Source organism: Notechis scutatus, chromosome 1 (assembly GCF_049901735.1).
Source record: "Notechis scutatus isolate UNSWTSFEM ecotype Mainland chromosome 1, rNotScu1.2, whole genome shotgun sequence".
NCBI classification, from domain to species: Eukaryota; Metazoa; Chordata; class Lepidosauria; order Squamata; family Elapidae; genus Notechis; species Notechis scutatus.
In genome coordinates this window covers 334,510,342-334,528,165 of record NC_142009.1, presented here as the reverse complement: position 1 = coordinate 334,528,165, position 17,824 = coordinate 334,510,342, and the positions used below count along the sequence as shown (strand labels likewise).

Below are 17,824 nucleotides of genomic sequence, written 5' to 3'. Positions count from 1 at the left end.
CCACGGGGATGCTACAACTGTCGTAAGAAAACTGTCCAAAGTCACTTTTTTCAACACCATTGTAACTTCAAATAGTCACTAAACTAATGGTAATAAGTCAAATGTCAACTCCTAAAATATTTCTATGGTCTTTTTAGAGTTGCCAACAAAAAGGGAGGGGGGAGCAGTGCGGCAGCTTGAAAATCAAAAGTGTGTTCCATAAAGAGTTTTTCAAAGATAGTAACTAGGTGACTGAAGTTTCTGCTGGCAAAATTCTAACTGGAGAGCATGATTGATGACTCTGGGCTATGGAGGTGTCCCATTGGAGAATATATGAATTAGGATACACCCAAGGGGTGGGGGGAAACCAGGGTCAAGGGTGACAATGAATGATGTGTCTCAGAATTGGCTACACCCAGGCAGTGCCGGACATGTTAACTCCCAAAACTTTTGAAGTTTTGGAAGGTTGGCTCAACTCATGATTTAAATGGGGGTAACTGCCGGAATCCTGACATCAAGGACTATCTCTACTTGAACTGAAAGGAAAGATAAATGTGATCTTTGTCCTGCCCTCATTCTCGGTAAGATTAGGGAAAGCAATTGGATTTTGGAAAAACTTCCAACTCCCTCGTCCTCCAGTGAATCCACCTTAGGGAAACCCCCTCAATGGTCCCCCTTTAACCCAAACTGACCGATCGGATCAATTTGTTATTTCTTTTCAGAGTGGAGTGGGAGAATAGCCATTAAAGCCATTTACAGTACTTCCCATGGCTCCAGCTGCAGTCTGAAAAAGACGTTGTTGCTGCTTAATCCAGAGGACAAGACAATGGTCAAGAGACAGAAAAGAATCTATTAAAGGAGCATACTTAAGCATTAGGAGAATCTTCGGAACAGGAAGAGCCCATCTGGTTGTTGTTGAGGCTATTTAGGTGCAAGAACAGGGGTTGGGTGATTTCAGATGGCAAGTTGTGGTCTTATTCCTCAAGGGGGTAAAGTAGGAAAGATGTGGGATCTCCATCCAGTCCTAGAAAATTTGGCAGCTGGGTAGCCTTAAACATACCCTCTGCCTCTCATTGCTGGAAGAAGCTATTTGCAGCAAACCACTTCTAAAATTGTTGCCAAGGAAACCATATGGATCCTATCTAGGTAGTCCCCAGGAGTTAAGGAGCACCTGAAGGACCACAAAACAATGACCCATGAACAAAGCCATCAAAATGGCTCACCCAGCCTTTTCCCCAACCTGTAGGACTTCAATTTCTAAGATGCTCAGCCTGTGTAGCCAAAGACATTATGGAAGGATACTGAGATACGTTTCTAATTATCCTGCAGTCGGTTCAAGAGATTTATCGTTGCAGAACCATGCTGACTCCCTGCTAAAAAGAAAGCACTCGATCTTGACTCTATCCAATGACTCAAAACTTTGCTCCTAAATTTGGTTCATCCGGTGGCATCAGAAAGGCCCCCACGGTAATGGTTAAACTATGAAGGATGGATGAGCTTTGAAGGAAACTAATCAAAGAGAGAAACAACCTAGAACTAAGGAGAAATTTACTGGCAGTGGAAACAATTAATCAGTGGAACTACCTGCCTCCAGAAGTTGTGGGGGCTCCATCACTGCAGGTTTTTAAGAAGACATTGGACAGCCATTTGTCTGAAATGGCACAGGGCCTCCTGCTTGAGCAGGTGGGGGGCTGGACTAGAAGACCTCCAAGGTCCCTTCCAACTCTGATATTCTGTAACTCTGTTAAGAAGCTAAGAGGTCAGCAAACTTGGAAATGATTGGTCTATAATGGGGAAGTGGAACTAATTTGCAACCAGGTCAAGGGTCAGTCAGGCATAATATTGTTATTCCTGGGATGAAATCTTAGTGGAGGAAAGATACCCCAGTTATGAACCCCCAGAACAGAGGTGGTATTCAGCTGGTTCTGACCGGTTCTGGAGAACTGGTAGGGGAAATTTTCAGCCGTTCAGAGAACTGGCCAATCCCACCTCTGACTGGCCCTGCCAACCCCATCTCTTCTCCGCCTCCCATCGAGTCCCAGCTGATCGGCTGGGTCTCCTTTGGTTGCCCTGCACAGGAGAACGGAGCTGGGAAGCAGGTTAGTGGGGTAGGGAAGGAATGGGGATTTTGCAGTATCATTCCCCTGCCACGCCCATCAAGCCACACCCACAGAACCGGTAGTAAAATTTTTTGAATCCCACCACTGCCCCAGAACCAGGATGATATCTATGGATATTCTCAGCCATCCAGATCACGGTTGACCCAAAGGTGCTTTTTTCAAGAGGCAACTGGACTTTCTGGTTTTTCTTGGAAGGCGTTTCACTTCTCATCCAAGGAGCTTCCTCAGTTCTGTTCTCAGAACTTCAGTACTTCAGAACTGAAGAAGCTTGTTGGATGAGAAGTAAAATGTCTTCAAGGAAAGGCAGAGAAGTTCCAGTTGAAAAAGCACCTACTAGGATGATACAGCTGTAAAGAACGCAAGAGCGCAAACCATCTGAGCCCCAAAGCTTTTCCCGTCTCCAAGAAGCTCCAATCCTCTACGCTCTCCTACTCAAAAGGATCAATGTAGATTAAACACGGCCGATGAAAAGAACAGGAAGCCAGGGGTTGGCTTCAAAAGTTTGAGCAATGGGTTCTCTGCCCAATTGCTGGATGGGGGTGGCTATGGGGTGTGTGTGGCCTAATCGGCCTCCTGCATCATGGCGGCGGCGGGGGGTTGTTTGCCCTCCTCAGGCTCCGGAGACTGTCCCTGAGCCTCCGAGAGGGTGAAAACGGCCACCCCGGGCTCCGGAGGCTCTCTCCGGAAACTGGAAACGGGCCCATTTCTGGCCTTCCCTCCACACGGGCCCTGCTCTGACCTGCATCCAAAACAGGCCGGCTGGGGACTCCTGGGAGGGGAGGAGGGTGGGGAGGGCCAGCCAGGAGTGGGATTGGGGAGGGGCCCTCCAAACTGCACAGAATCTTAGCTAGGGGCTCTCCCGGACCCCAGCGAGCCCCCAGCAGCCCTCCCCTCAAGAGGAAGTCCTCTTGAGCTGACCTAAGGTTTGTACAGGAAGAGCAAATTCTTGACAGCAAAAAACAAAAACAACAAACCCATGATGGGACTCTCTGCCTTTGAGGAGGCCAACCCACAACCCATTTCTCCTCCCCCCCACACACACAATTTCATCTGTACCTTCGATCGGGAGGAGGATGACCCGAGAATGGTCGTAGGCAATGACGTTGGCGTAGCGGTTCTTGGGCTTATTCACCTCGAGGTTGGAGTGTTCCCAAGTGAACTGTTGCCCGGGATCGATGGACTAGAAGAGACGGGAGGAGGAAAACGCATTAAGACCCAACGACCTTCCTTTTCTGTTCCAAATTCACGGTTAAGTCTTCTTTTTTTTCAATCCGGCGCCTTCTAAAAATGCTAGAAATGGCCTCAAAATCACCAGTCAAGGGTGGCTTTTGTGGGATTGTGGAAGTTACATTTGCAAAATACTGGATCAAGGAAGCAAGAAGAGAAGAGAAAGTACCTCTTCTATCTTCCTCCCAACTACAGGTAGTCCTCGACTTACAACAATTTGTTTAGTGACTGTTCAAAGTCACAACGGCACTGAAAAAAAGTGACTTTAGGACCGTTTTTTCCACTCTTAAACCATTACAGCATCCCATTGGATCATGTGGTCAAAGTTTGGATGCTTGTCAACGGGCTTGTCAACTCATAACACATTTCTATGGCCATTTTAGAGTTGCCAACAAAAAGGGAGGGGGGGCAAAGGGGTTCGAAAGAGCAGTGTGGCAGCTTGCAAACAGAAACTGCATTCCATAACTGTTTTCAAAGATAGTAACTAGGTGACTGCAGTTTGTGCTGAGTAAATTTCTAACTGGAGAACATGATTGATGGCTATGGAGGTGTCCCATTGGAGGATATGAATTACGATACACCCAGAGGGGTGGGAGGGAAAACCAGGGTCAAGAGTGACAAGGAATGATGTGCCTGAGAGTCGGCTACACCCAGGCAGTGCCAGACATGTTAACTCTCAAGAAATCCTTTTGAAGTTTTGGAAGTTTGGCTTGATTTAAATGGGGGTAACTACCGCAGCCCTGACAGGGCTCATGTTTATGACGGTTGCAGTGTCCTAGAGTTACACCATCCCATTTTGCCACCTCCTTAGAGGGAAATTCAATGGGAAAGCCAGGTTCACTTAACAACCTTGTTACTAGCTTAGCAACTGCAGAGATCCGTTTAACAACAGTGGCAAGAAAAGTCATTAAAATGGGGCAAAACTCACTTAACAACTGTCTTGCCTAGCAACAGAAATGTTGGGCTCAATTGTGGGCGTTAAGTGGAGGACTCCCTGTAATCACTATGACAATAGAACAGTGAAAAAGACTGCAAGTGATCTATAAGGGCAATCAAGGTAAATGAACATGTGATAAAGTATGATGACATTGTGGGACTGAATTACTTTCACTCCAAAAAAAAATGTTCTCATCATTTGGGAGACTCTGTACAGGTAGCCCAAAGGTGCTTTTTCTTTTTTTATAAGAAGTTTTTTATTTTTATAACAAAAACAAAAAATAAAACCATCTTTCAGTTATACAGTGTGTCGACTGGGTACATATATCTTGTGCACATATTAATATTTGTATACATTTCTTTACATTCATATTATAGCCTATTCAGCATTATATATCGTTATAACAATATCATTTAATCTCTTACTTTATTTTCCAACCATTTATAAAATAAATAAATTTATATAAAAAAAGAGCAATCAGGATGATGAGGGGACTGGAGGCTAAAACATACAATGAACAGTTGCAGGAACTGGGCCTAGCTTGTCTAGGGAAGAGAAGGACCAGGGGAGACACGATAGCAGTCTTCCAGTATTTGGGGGGCTGCCCCAGAGAGGAGGAGGGGGTCAAGCTATTTTCCAAGGCACCCAAAGGCCAGAGAAGGAATTAATAGATGAAAACTGATCAAGGAGAGATTCAGCCTGGAAATAAGGAGAAACTTTCTGACAGGGAGAACAATCAACCAAATGGAACAGAAATTGCCCTCAGAAGTTGTGGGAGCGCCACCACTTGAGACTTTCAAGAAGAGACTGGACTGCCATCTGTCAGAAATGGTGTAGGGTCTCCTGCTTGGAGGGGGACGTTGGACTAGATGACCTACAAGGTCCCTTCAAACTCTGATTATCTGTTAAATTCCAAATCATATAATACTCCATTTCTTCTTGTTCTCTAATTGCCAATGTTAATCTACTCATTTCTGCACATTCCAATATTTTCTTAATCACAAAGGTGGCTTTTTCAAGAGTAAATTGGACTTTCTTTGGGGTTTTTTTTTCCTCGAAGATGTTTTGCTTCTATTCTAGGAAGTTTCTTCAGTTGAAGAAGAAGCTTCTTGAAGGAGAAGCAAAATGCCTTCCAGAAAAGAAAAAAAAACCCAAAGAAAGTCCTATTTCCTCTTTAAAAAGCACCTTTGGGACAACAACCCTGAGCTGGATGACTGCGAATCTCCATGGACATTGAATGATGTGGCCAGGATGGTGGCCACTTCAGTTCAAAATAGACAACTGATTGGTCCATTCAGATTTCTTGTGCAATCGCTCATTATCATCAGTGAAACTAGCTATCAGCTCAGTGGGCTGCTAAGAAAAAGAAAGAGGTTTAAGAGGAGCTCAGACAAAGACCCAGTCAGAGGCAATATGTTTTCAGCGATAAGATCCCTGAATAAGCCATAAGAGGAAACAATTGACCCCTCTGGGGGTCACAAGGCCACCTCAATCGGAAACACAATACCGAAATTAAGGAAACAATCCCAGCTCAGAAGAAAGTGGGCGTTTTCTTGTCTTTTTTTTTTTTTTTAAAGAGATTTATTTCGCAAAAGCTAAATGGAGCCATTTGTGGTCAGGATGCTCGAATTGAGTTTCCTGAAGTCACAGGAGATTAAATGGGATGACCTTTCAGAGTCTGGAATTCAAAGTATGGCTGTGCCAGTTGTGCGCTTCAAGCAAATCAACAAAATTCTGCACTGAGAAAAACACACACACACACACACACACAAAACCCCTAAAACTATAGAGGCCTGACCAGAGCTGGGAAAATACACACACACACACACACACACACTTCAACTTTATTCCCTTCGCTTTGCATAAGCATGATCCACATACTTTGAAGCTTTGTCTATAACTCAGGAGAGCTAGAAGCTATTAAAGGAAGAAGAAGAAGAAAAAAAAAGGGGAGGGAGAAATACCCAGTCTGAAATTTCCAGGCTTTAACTGCATCATCCTAAAGCACACAAAGCTGGATACACAAATATTATCATCTTTTTTCACCTCCAATTGTGCCTCAAGACTGCAATTTTGCATTCCCACCCTCCCCTCCAAAAAGGGGCTGAATTAAAGGTTGACAGCAGCCAATTGGAAAATTTCCCTGTTTGATCAGAAAGAAGGCAAGCAGTTTGGTGGGTAAACAAGGGCAGGGAAGAGGGAAGGAAGGAAGGAAGGAAGGAAGGAAGGAAGGAAGGAAGGAAGGAAGGAAGGAAGGGAGGAAGGAGGGAGGGAGGAAGGAAGGAGTCACGGGGATGCGGTTAAGGGGACCTTGCCAATCCACAGCTCCCCTATTAGATTCTGGAAACCGTCCAAGGCTTTATTATGCCAGCAGCAGCACACCCTTCTCTCCTTAAGACTAAAAATGCATCCCACCAGCTACACTCAGGAGCATCTGAGAAGCTGCACCATGGAGCCTTCTGGGGTGTTAAAACAAGCCCCTTGTGCAAAGTCTTTGCAAATGGATTGTTGCTTGCCTGGAGTTCTGCATCTTGTTAATTTCATTAAGTTTCTCCCTCCCTCCCCCTTCCTTTTCCTTCCTCATTCTCTTTCCTTCCTCCCTCCCTCCCTCTTTTGCTTTCCTCATTCTCCTTCTTTCTTTTCCTCCCTCCCTCCCTCCTTCTCTCCATTTCCTTCTTTTCTCCTTCCTTCCTTCCTTCCTTCCTTCCTTCCTTTCTCACTCCTTTTCCTTCCTTCCTTCCTTTCCATCTCTCATATTCCTTCCTCATTCTCCTTCCTTCCTTCCCTCCCTCACTCCTCCCTCTTTTCCCTCCTCTCTCTTCCTCCCTCCCCCTCCCTTCGTTTCTTTCCCCGTTCTCCTTCTTTCCTTTCCTCCCTCCTCCCTTCCCTCCTTTCTCCCTCTTTTTCCTTCCTCATTCTCCTTCTTTCTTTTTGTCCCTTCCCTTTTTCCTTCCTCATTCTCCTTCCTTTCTTTCTTCCCTCCTTCCTCCCTTCCCGCCTCTCTCTTTGATTCCTTCCCCATTCTCCTTCTTTCCTTTCCTTTCCTCCCTTCCCTCCTCTCCCTCCTTTTCCTTCCTTCCTTTCCATCTCTCATATTCCTTCCTCATTCTCCTTCCTCCCTTCCCTCCTCTCTCTTTGTTTCCTTCCCCATTCTCCTTCTTTCTTTTTGTCCCTTCCCTCCTTTTTCCTTCCTCATTCTCCTTCCATTCTCCCTTCCTTTCTTCTCTTGATTCCTTCCCATTCTCCCCCTTTCCTCCTTTCCCCTTTCTCTCTTTTTCTTTCCTCATTCTCCTTCCTTCCTTTCTTCCCTCCTCCCCTCCCCTCTCTCTTTTCTTTTCTTTTCTTTTCTTTTCTTAAAAAAAACAATCTCAATCTGCAGTTTAGGAGGAGGTGGCTGTCCTGGAAGGAAGCCAAAAAGCACTTTTGGATATTACATTATGCAGATTAGGCACCAGGGGGAAACGGCAATAAGCCTTGGCAGAGAGAATACATTAGCTTTCTCCTTGCCTGCCAGCCAGCCAGCCAGCCCGCCCTGCCCGAATGCTGAGATGGGTTAGAAAAGGCCCCTGCAGAGATGAGAATCTTTTCCGATCATCTACTTGGGCAATTAGCAATTCATACACTGTAAAAACTGCTTGGAGCTGGCTGGAAACAGATTTGGGGAGTTATTTCTATACCTTGCTGGAATTTATCCACCGTTGGGCCTCCTTCTCTGCCAAGTTGACCCAGGGGCAGTGTTTTTTTTTAAATCTCTCTCTCCTGCCTCATCGCCCTTCCTATTATTAGGCCCTGTTTAGCTTTACTTCTCTGATTCTCCAGGTCTTTTCGGCCGCGTTGCTCCTCCATCCTTCCTCCAGCCATTCCCACATAAAGAGCTGCCTTTTCTTTCTTAAAATAAGGATGTTTAACTCCTTCAAAAAAGGCAAGAACGGGAATTCTGGGAATTGGAAGTTCATCTATCTTCAAGAGGTTAAAGTTGCGAAACATGGTCTATATTATTCCTAGGTAAGCAGAGGAATTTCTCTCTCTCCCTCTCTTTCATCTATATATCTAACTGTCTTTCATGGCTTTTACAAATAGCTCAAGGCAGCCAACGTACCTAACGCTCCTTCCTCCACCTATTTTCCCCACAACAAGGTGGGCTGGGCTCAAAGTTACCCAGCTGGCTCTCATGGCTAGGGTGGGATTGGAACTCATGGCCCCCTGGTTTCTAGCTTGGTGCCTTTAGCGACTAGACTAAACTGGCTCTGTTTTATAATTGTTTTACCAAAAACTGGTAATTACCTTTGTCCCAAAGGTGCTTTTTTTTTTCAAGAGGCCACTGGACTTTCTGTTTTTTCTTTGAAGACGTTTTGCTTCTCATCCAAGAAGCTTCTTCAGCTCTGAATTACTTTTGTTTTTGGACAAAACCGCATCCATAGCAAACCACTCTTTCGCTTAACAGTCATGATGTTTGCTTAATGGACGTGGCATTTGATTAACAACCGACACAAAAAAAGGTCCCCAGATTTACGACTCTTGCAACTTATGACTGTGATGGGAAGAGTCCACTAGTCGAAGATGACTATATTTCCTTCTGTTTTTCTCATCTCCTACTTCAAACTTGGCAAGTTTAAGACTCGTGGACTTCAACTCCCAGAATTCCTCCTCCAGTCATGTTAGCTTGGGAATTCTGGGAGTTGAAGTCCACAAGTCTTAAATTTGTCAAGTTTGAAGACCCCTGTCCTACTTTCATTTTGGGATCTTGGTATTTCTTATTCCTTTTTTTTAATTTTTTTGCATAACGTCACTGGTACCACATCCTGACCTTCTTCATAACCCAAACCAGCAGGTCAAATCGCGGCCAGCAGCTGCTTTCCACAAATTAAACATGATTAGTCTTAATTATGGCTTGATTTTTTTTTCCTATCCAAAATGGTTTAAGATGATTGAATATACTGTATACCCAACAAACTCAGAAAACCGGGCTAATCCAGGGGTATGTGGCGTGGGCGTAACCCCTTTAGAGCTGATGATTTTTTTTCCTCTTTAAAACAAAAATTAGAAAGGATTCATCGCGCCAATCAAGTTCAGAAATGGCAAACTCAGTATAGCAGCTCTACAGAGGGAACACAATCACACTCTTAGCAAGAACTTTCAAATCGAAACACACACTTCCAACAGTTAAACAGTGAGAAACTCCCGTCTCTAACAACAGTGCTTGTTATTCTCATTTTTATGAAATTAATGAGGTGGGCTGGGGACGTTCGGGGAGCAGAGGGTTATCTCTTCGATGCATCTATTACATCATCACAGCCGCGCTGTCTAGGTGCCAAGACCTTGCTATAAGAATAGATTCTTGCGGTTGCAACTGTGGTGTTGGCAATTTAGCAAGAGAAAGATACACTACAGGGATGCGTGCACACAAAGTCATTGGAAGGTTTAGGTTTTTTTTGGATCGAATTTTGCACACATGGGTATTTGTATGGTGGTGGGTGTTTGGGTCAAAATGTTGATCAAGTGAATATCTTGTCTGTACTGACTTTGGGATAGAACGATGCCATGGCATCCTCAGGGACAAACAAAACTTGTTCTTAGAGCAAGGGTGTCAAAACTCAATTTCATTGAGGATGGTATTTGACCTCAGGGGGCCAGGGTGGGCATGGCCAGCTCGATGTCCCTCGTGTCGGGGGCACCTGTGGTGGCCCAAGAGCTCTGTCAGCGAAAATGGGCTCCTGAGCATAGTTTTCAGCTGTGATGGCACCCTACAGCCTTCTGCCAGGGAAAACGGAGCTCAGGAGAGGTGCCTGCGGCCCTCCCGAGCTCCGTTTTCATTGACAGAAGTTTGCAGGAGGCCACCGCAGCCGAAAACAGAGCTCGGGAGCCCATTTTCGCTGGCACCACAGGCATCCCCGACAAGAGTGATGTCAAGCTGGCCACACCCACTCTGGCCCCCCAAAATCAAACACAACCCTGATGCGGCCCTCAATGAAATCGAATTAGACACCCCTGTTTCAGAGTAAACTAGAGACGTGTTTGAATCTGAACCAACCGAGGATTACTGCAGGAATCAAGACTGTTTAGCTGCCCTGGTGCAGACTCAGGTAGCTTAATAAGATGCTTTAAGGCAGTGGCCCCCAACCTTTTTTGTGCCACGGCCCGGTACCAGCATCACAAAATGATCCGCGGCCCGGTACCGGCATCAGCACGCATGACAAGGCAAGGCGAGCCGAGCGACCGGCCAGCCAGCCGTCCCCCGCTTCTCCCCGCCACCTTCAACTCCTCCTTTGTACCTTTGTCGATGGGCTTCGCTTCGGGACGGCTTCGGGACGGTCGCTCGGCTCGCCTTGCCTTGGGTGCTGAAAGAATCCTCGTGCCTTAGTTTCGTTCGAAGCCACCCCCCCCTTCGATGAAACTAAGGCGCAAAGATTCCTTCAGGACCCAAACGCCGCTTTCCAACCGGAAAAGCTCACCCGGAAGCACTTTCTCGTCAAACAAGATGGCGGCGCCCAGCAAACCGGCAGCCCGGTAGGAAATGTTCCACGGACCGGTACCGGTCCATGGCCCGGTGGTTGGGGACCCCTGCTTTAAGGCACTGTTTCTGAACCTGGGCAATTTCCAGAGGTGTAAACTTCAAACCCCAGAATTCCAGAGCCAGCCATCGCTGTTGTTGAGAATTCTGGGAATTGTGGTCCACACACCCAGAGGCTGGAATATACTGCTTTAAGAGGATAGAGAAACCGATCTTTCCATTCTGATAAAATATTATTCCCAGTCCATCTTATCATTTATTTCATGTCAGTACTGGTATATCAAGATTAAACCTGAAGGGAAGGTTTATAGAGAAGCAGGTATTTATTTCCCTGAAGGAGAATAGCAGCAATAACAACATTTTAAATTTTCGATAGGTTTTTTTTTTTAATAATGACTTTTTAAATAATGTTTGTAAAGATTTTTTTAAAATAGATTTGCTGTCTTGGTGATTATGGAACATTGCCCAAATGTGCTTCTTGCAGGCAGCCATAGAGATGGGAAATAACTATAGAAAACAGCAATATCTAGAAACAAGAAGAATGGAGAGAACCTCCATGACAAAAGTTGCATTCCTAAGAGCAATACTTTGGAATTTTAGTGATGGAGAAGACTGAGATTACAGCTAATCCTCGCCTTACAACCGTTTGCTTAGTGACCATTTGAAGTTTCAACAAACGAGACTTATGACAATTTTTCACACTTACGACTGTGGCAATGTCCTGGGGGGGTCATGTGATCACCTTTTGTGTCTTCTGATAAGTCAAGTCCAAAACCTCCATTGCTAAGCAAGACAGCTGTTAAGTAGATTTTGCCCTGTGTTACGACCTTTCTTGCCACAATTGTCAAGTGAATCCACCGCCATTGTTAAGTTAGTGCCCTGGTTGTTAAGAGAATCTGGCTTCCCCATTGATTCTGCTTGTCTGAAGGTCGCAAAAGGGGATCACGTCATAAATATGAATCAGTTGCCAAGCAGCCAAAGTTTGATCACGTGACTACGGGGATATTGCAATGGGTGTGATGACTCGGGGTGGGGCACAAAGGAAACACAGTCAAATAAGCAAGAAGAGTCCGTTTAATACCTCCAATTTTGCCCCCAATGTCCAGGTTACTTTTGGCTGGAGAAAAAACTCTCCCAAGAACAGTCTTTAATGGAGGAAATTCAGTCCGAAAACAAAGTACATAAAACTGTAACTAAAAATCCACACAAACCAGGCTGCAGCCATTAACTGGACAGGGAAGGATTGGGAATTGCAGACTTCAAAGGGCAACAAAACACACATAGTTGGGAAGACATCAGAAACACAGATAAGCCTCGACAATAACAGATAATTCATGACTTGCTCCTTTGCTGTGCGCAGCTTCCCTTTTTAAACACGGTGTTCCCATCTGCAGCTAATGAAGGGAATCAGGGCCCTTTCCTTCCTCGTAAGTCACGCAACTCACATTGCTTCCTTCTCCATTCCTCCCTGCATGCCCTAGGATGAAGAGGGGGTGGGCCTGGGCCTTCCTCTGAACTCCCTCTCCCTTGTTCCACCTCTACCCTGCTCTGCCCAGCCAGACTTTGCCCTTCCCCAGTTTCCTCCACAGCCACACTCCCCCTCCCTGTCAGCTGTTCCGCCTCCCCCTCCAAATCAGATTCTGACAGGGGCATGACAAAGGGTATCAGTGTAAGTGTAACGGCCGTAAGTCCTTTTTTTCAGGTCCGTTGTAGTTTCCAACAGCTGCTATGCAAATGGTTGTAAGTCAAGGACTTTCTGTAAAGCAATTTCTCAGTTGTCCATGTGCGATTGCACGGCTAAAGCACACCAGGCTGCTTTAATCAATGGAAGAAATGGATTTGAAAGTTAGCGCATAATCCGAATGATTTTCAAGGCCTGTGCAGTCTACCTGCTTGCCAAATGGAATTGCACACTGATTAGCTCTTATGACTCTAAGCAGAAAGGAAGATTTTCACTACGGGGGTTTTCATCCTGCCACCCCATCACTTGGTGATGCTTCCCACCTCCTTTGACAGAGCCCCCAACTCATACCTCATATTCCTGAGACAGCTTCAGATTATCGTTGGCTTTCAGGTGCTCCGTGTGATCTGCCAGCTCCGAAATGGGGATCGGTGGATGGTTCAGCATACCTGGGAAGGCGAAAGAGAAGATATATGTGGGGAGTGGGAGGGAGAAATTCTCCTTCAATTGAAGCCATTAGTTTGGAATAAAATGAGAGATGTGTCACTAAGTCGAATGACCAAAAAAAAAAAAAAAAAGGAAATAACTGCAATGGAACAACGGTTAGAAAAAGGTGGGATAGAGTGGGAAGGGAAAACTGAGGGCTCGAAATTGTGTCCTTTGGAACAAAAAAAAAGAAGAAGAAGAAGAAAATTCCCCGTTATGGCCCCAATCTCAACACAAAACAGCAGAAAAATGTGAATTTTATCGAGGAGCATGAAAAATGGGTAAGGGAAGGAACGAACTAGACACAGAGATTCTGACCACAACCCCTTGCTAGCCATTTTGAAAGGGGGAGGGGGCTTTTACAGGTCAGGTCCAGGAAGGGAAAAGCAGAGTCTTCAAATAAAATGGAAACACAACACAACATTGGGAGGGCCAGGATGCCAAGGTGCCAGGAATAAAATGTGTTGGCTATAAAAATGATCTTCATCAAATTTCACACCCACTTACTCTCATCCACATCGAAGGGGAGGGGAGGGGTTGGAGCTGGGTTGCCTGGAGGAATGAGAACATAACAGGTGTGTGTAGGGGTGCAGCCCAAATCTGTGGAGGCTTTTCCAAAAAGTTGCTGCCACCTATGATAAGAGCAAGGGCAGGCAACGACGACAACTTTACGACCTGCGGACTTCAACTCCCAGAACTCCCAGTTGTAAAGTCTGTCACAGGTGCCCCTCCCTGGATCAGAGATTGACAGGTCTGCCTTTGCGCTGGAAAGATAAATTACTACAAGCAATTGGGCAGGAAAAGAAATCTGATTTAAGTGATGCCATCCAGTAGGTTGTTGTTGTTGTTGTTGTTGTTGGCAACATCCCCCTTTGAGGAAGCATCTGAGTATCTGGCCCACCAAAGCAGAAACTTTTCCTTTCAGGAGAAATAAATTCCCTTTCGGGCTAAAGAGGTTCCCCTGGATGTCATGCTTTACCTGGGGTTAACATGTCTCTGAAAGCAAAGGACAAGAGGGAGGTCATTTATTTAAGATTATTCAATCTTATCCTGGAGAAAGTAGGAAAACTAGCCCTTGGCACCTGGAGAAGGGGACAAAAAAATCTCCCGGGGAGGGGGAGGGAGAGAATTCACAATTTTTTGTATTTAAGAAATTCTTGTAAAATTTAGGAAACACGTGCTGTTTCCTCCTGAAATCATCCATCTAATCTGAGGCCTCTATTTTTCTGTTAGATCAGTGGGATTTACAGGCTGTGGGACCTGTTTATTAAAAAATAAAATAAAACTGCAATTGAAATCAAGAGGGATGGGGCTTTTGAAAGTCAATTCATAAGCATCCCTTCCCTCTCCAAAGTTTCTGCTATATTGTAGGGTCTGAGAGAAGGGGGGGAAAAAACAAAATTAAAAAAAAATGCCAAAATTATAACCAAAATTATTTCCCTTGGTCTCTGCGAGGGACCAAGGGAAAAAATCCTCTTTGCGTATAGTTTTGTCTTGTTTTTTGGTGGATAACGTTTTACCCTCCATTCCAAGGAAGCCATCCAAGCCCTGCTGTTACTAATAATCCAGAGGCCTCATATAATTTTTCTTCTTCTTGGATTTAAGCATATTCATATCTTTTGAGAGCTTCCCCCTTCAAATGTGCAACTTGAACAATGTAGGTGGAAGTGTGGCCACACATATACATATACATACATACATACATACATATGTGGCCACACTTCCACTATATATATTGGATCTCAAGACTAATGCCTGGTATTGTCAGGGCAGATTGAGGGAAGGAAGAAATAGTGAAAGGAGAATGCAGCTGTATTAAAATATGAATAAAACAATTTTCCACACAACGTTTGCTTTCACAGCAGGAAGGTATGGACCGGGAAATAGCAACAGTTTGGAGAAATGTTTGTGTTGCCACGTTAAAGTGATTTACTCCGGTACCTTGTTATGTTTAGGCATCTAATGAAGGTTATTGTCCAGAAACCTGTGTAATATATGTCTGTTATATAAGTTGATTTCACAGCACTGACTTCAGGGGGGAATTTGCTCCCGTGTTAAGAAGGCATGAAGTCACTGCGTTAAATTCAGTCTTTGCTTTACCCAAAGGAATATAATCAAATTTAGGGTCTGCAGTTCATCAGGCTGCTGTGGAAAAGGTGAATGTTCCTTCTACCAAAACCTGAGGCATATTTAATAAGGACAATGAAGCACTAATTTCTGGAAAGGGAGCGTTTAGAAAAACACTCAGAAATACCATCACTTTTGTTTGCAGTTGAGGGGGAGTTTTCTCTTATATTGTCAAGGCTTCTTGCTATTTTTTTGGAACTGATGCATACCTGGTAGACTCTAAGTTCGTTGTTTTCTTGCAGACGTTTTGTTGCCCATCTAGGTAACATCATCAGTGCTAGTGACTGGTGCTATGGTGGGACTAGTACTGATGATGTTACCTACAATGAATTTAGAGGACTGGTGGCTAAAACATATGAAGAACGCTTTCAGGAACTGGGTATGTCTAGTTTAATGCAAAGAAGGATTAGGGGTGACATGATAGCAGTCTTCCAATATTTGAGGGTCTGCCTCAAAGAAGAGGGAGTCAAGCTATTCTCCAAAGCACCAGAAGGCAAGACAAAGAAGCAACGGATGGGAACTAATCCAGGAGAGAAGCAACCTAGAACTAAGGAGGAATTTCCTGACATTTAGAACATTTAATCAGTGGAACAACTTGCCTCGAGAAGTTGTGGGTGCTCCAACGTTGGAGGATTTTAAAAAAGAGATTGGACAATCATTTGCCTGAAATGGTATAGAGTCTCATGCTTCAGCAGGGGGTTGGATTGGAAGATTAAAAATGGAGAATTTGAATCTCCAAGGGCCCTTCCAATTTTGTTGTTCTGAAACATCTGCAAAAAAACAACCAAGCTCAGAGGAGACCAAGGACCCCTTATTTCAACCCTGAGCTATAAATATTCTCCCTTATTGGTGACTTTTGGAACTATCAAGCAAATAAGGAATCCCCAATTTGCAGCATCTCTTCGCCATTTCTTCAATTTTCAGGAAAAAGGGCAATAAAATGGGCAGTGTCGAGGCAATTCAGGGGAGTCTTAAGAGTTGTCTTACAGGGGGACAACGTATTTTCCAAGTTTTACATAGCTATAATCAAGAACCTCGACAGATTCTGCCCGAGACGAGATTCCTTGGGAAAGAGTGCTGGAAGCAACGGAACATAATTCAGGAGTCATAGAATATGGTTTTTCTCTAGTGAGCCTTCTGATAAAACCACCACAATGCCTTGCAAACAGGGAGGAAAACAGGGAAAGGTGGGGAGATGATGGGGAGCCATGGAGAATTTCGAGCCCTACGGGGTGTTGCGTGATTAAAAGCATCAGCAAGCAGTGGTGGCTGCACAGAGTAAAATAAACCTGGAGGGGAGATTAAAAACAAAAACAAAAAAACCTGAAACAGACATAGCAAAAGCGTGTGCTGCATTTGCCAGTTTTACAGGATGCTTTTGCAAAAGACTTAGCAGTCTGGGCTGACTGTGCAACCCACCACAAACCACGTGGGGAGGGAACAGAGCCTGAGACAGGAGTATTGCAAACCCCTCACCCCTTTGGAGGAGTATTTGGTATTCAGTCAACGATTGAAAATTGAGAATTGGAAAAGCCAGTATTAAGATGTAAGTATCTCCTCCTTCGGTTTATTTTCCAGTGGATGAGGGTTCCTACCCTTTTTTTTTTAATACCCTAAAGTGGAGACAAACTTGATCCAGATTTGAAAAAAGAAAAACCCAAACCAAACAGATTTTCATTCCTGCAGAAAACGAAGCAGGCTGCGCCATACAGTTCCTGCCCAGTGGAACTGCCCTCCCCCCAAAAAAGGTTCAATGGGGATAATAACTCCCAGGTGACCCACTTCTACAACCTGCCCTCTTTCCGCCTTCTTTAACAGCCAAGGAAATCTATCATAGATTAGCCCTGCACATATTTATTTCACAAAATCCTAGCGTTGGAAAGCAGCAGCAAAGGCGACCCTCTGCATCTTTGGCAGATGGTAACCCAGCCCATCTGGAAGTCCAAGGAGGAGAACCAGAGGCGACATGGTAGCAGTCTTCCAATATCTGAGGGGCTGTCCCAGAGAGGAAGGGGGACAACCTATTTTCCAAAGCACCTGAAGGCCAGACAAGGAACTGTTGGAGCATTCATGACTTCTGGTGGCAAGCTGTCCCACTGGTTAATTGTTCTCACTGTTGGGAATTTCTCCTTAATTCCAGGTTGCTTCTCTCCTTGATTAGTTTCCATCAGTTGCTTCTTGTTCTTGCCTTCTGGTGCTTTGGAAAATAAATTGACCCCCTTTTCTTTAACAGATTAACAGAGTTGGAAGGGACCTTATAGGTCATCTAGTCCAACCCCCCCACCCAAGCAGGAGAACCTCAAATATTGGAATACTTTGTGGCAGCCCCTCAAATACTGTAATATTGCCATCATGCCCCCCCCCCATCCTTCTTTTACCCAAATCCTGCAACCATCCTTCATATATTTTAGTCTCCAGACCTTTAATTATCTTAGTTGCTCTTCTCTGCGCTTTTTCCAAAATCTCAACATCTTTTTTATAATGTAATGTAACCAAAACTGGATGCAGTTATTCCAGGTGTGCTTTTACTGAGGCTTTATAAAGCGGCACTAATGCTTTGCATGGTCTTGATTCTATGCCTCTTTATACAACCCAGAATTGCCTTAGCATTTTTTGGCTGCTGGCTCAGGTTTAAGGGATCGTCTGTGAAGATCTGGTTTTTAGCAAAACCATCATAAGGAACGTTTGTGTGATTGTGGGATGCTGCAAATGGCTGTAAATATGGTTGAGTTGCTGGGTGCCCAAAACTGAGGGAA

General features: G+C 44.7%; 1 protein-coding gene across 1 annotated transcript in view; it reads right to left on the bottom strand.

Annotated features, from left to right (window-relative positions):
• Positions 1–17,824, bottom strand: part of PTPRS (protein tyrosine phosphatase receptor type S) — a 265,570-nt gene that overhangs the window by 31,669 nt on the left and 216,077 nt on the right. Inside the window, 2 exon segments of the mRNA XM_087952781.1 lie at positions 3,156–3,279; positions 12,807–12,904. Of these exon segments, the coding sequence (XP_087808907.1) occupies positions 3,156–3,279; positions 12,807–12,904 (222 nt within the window).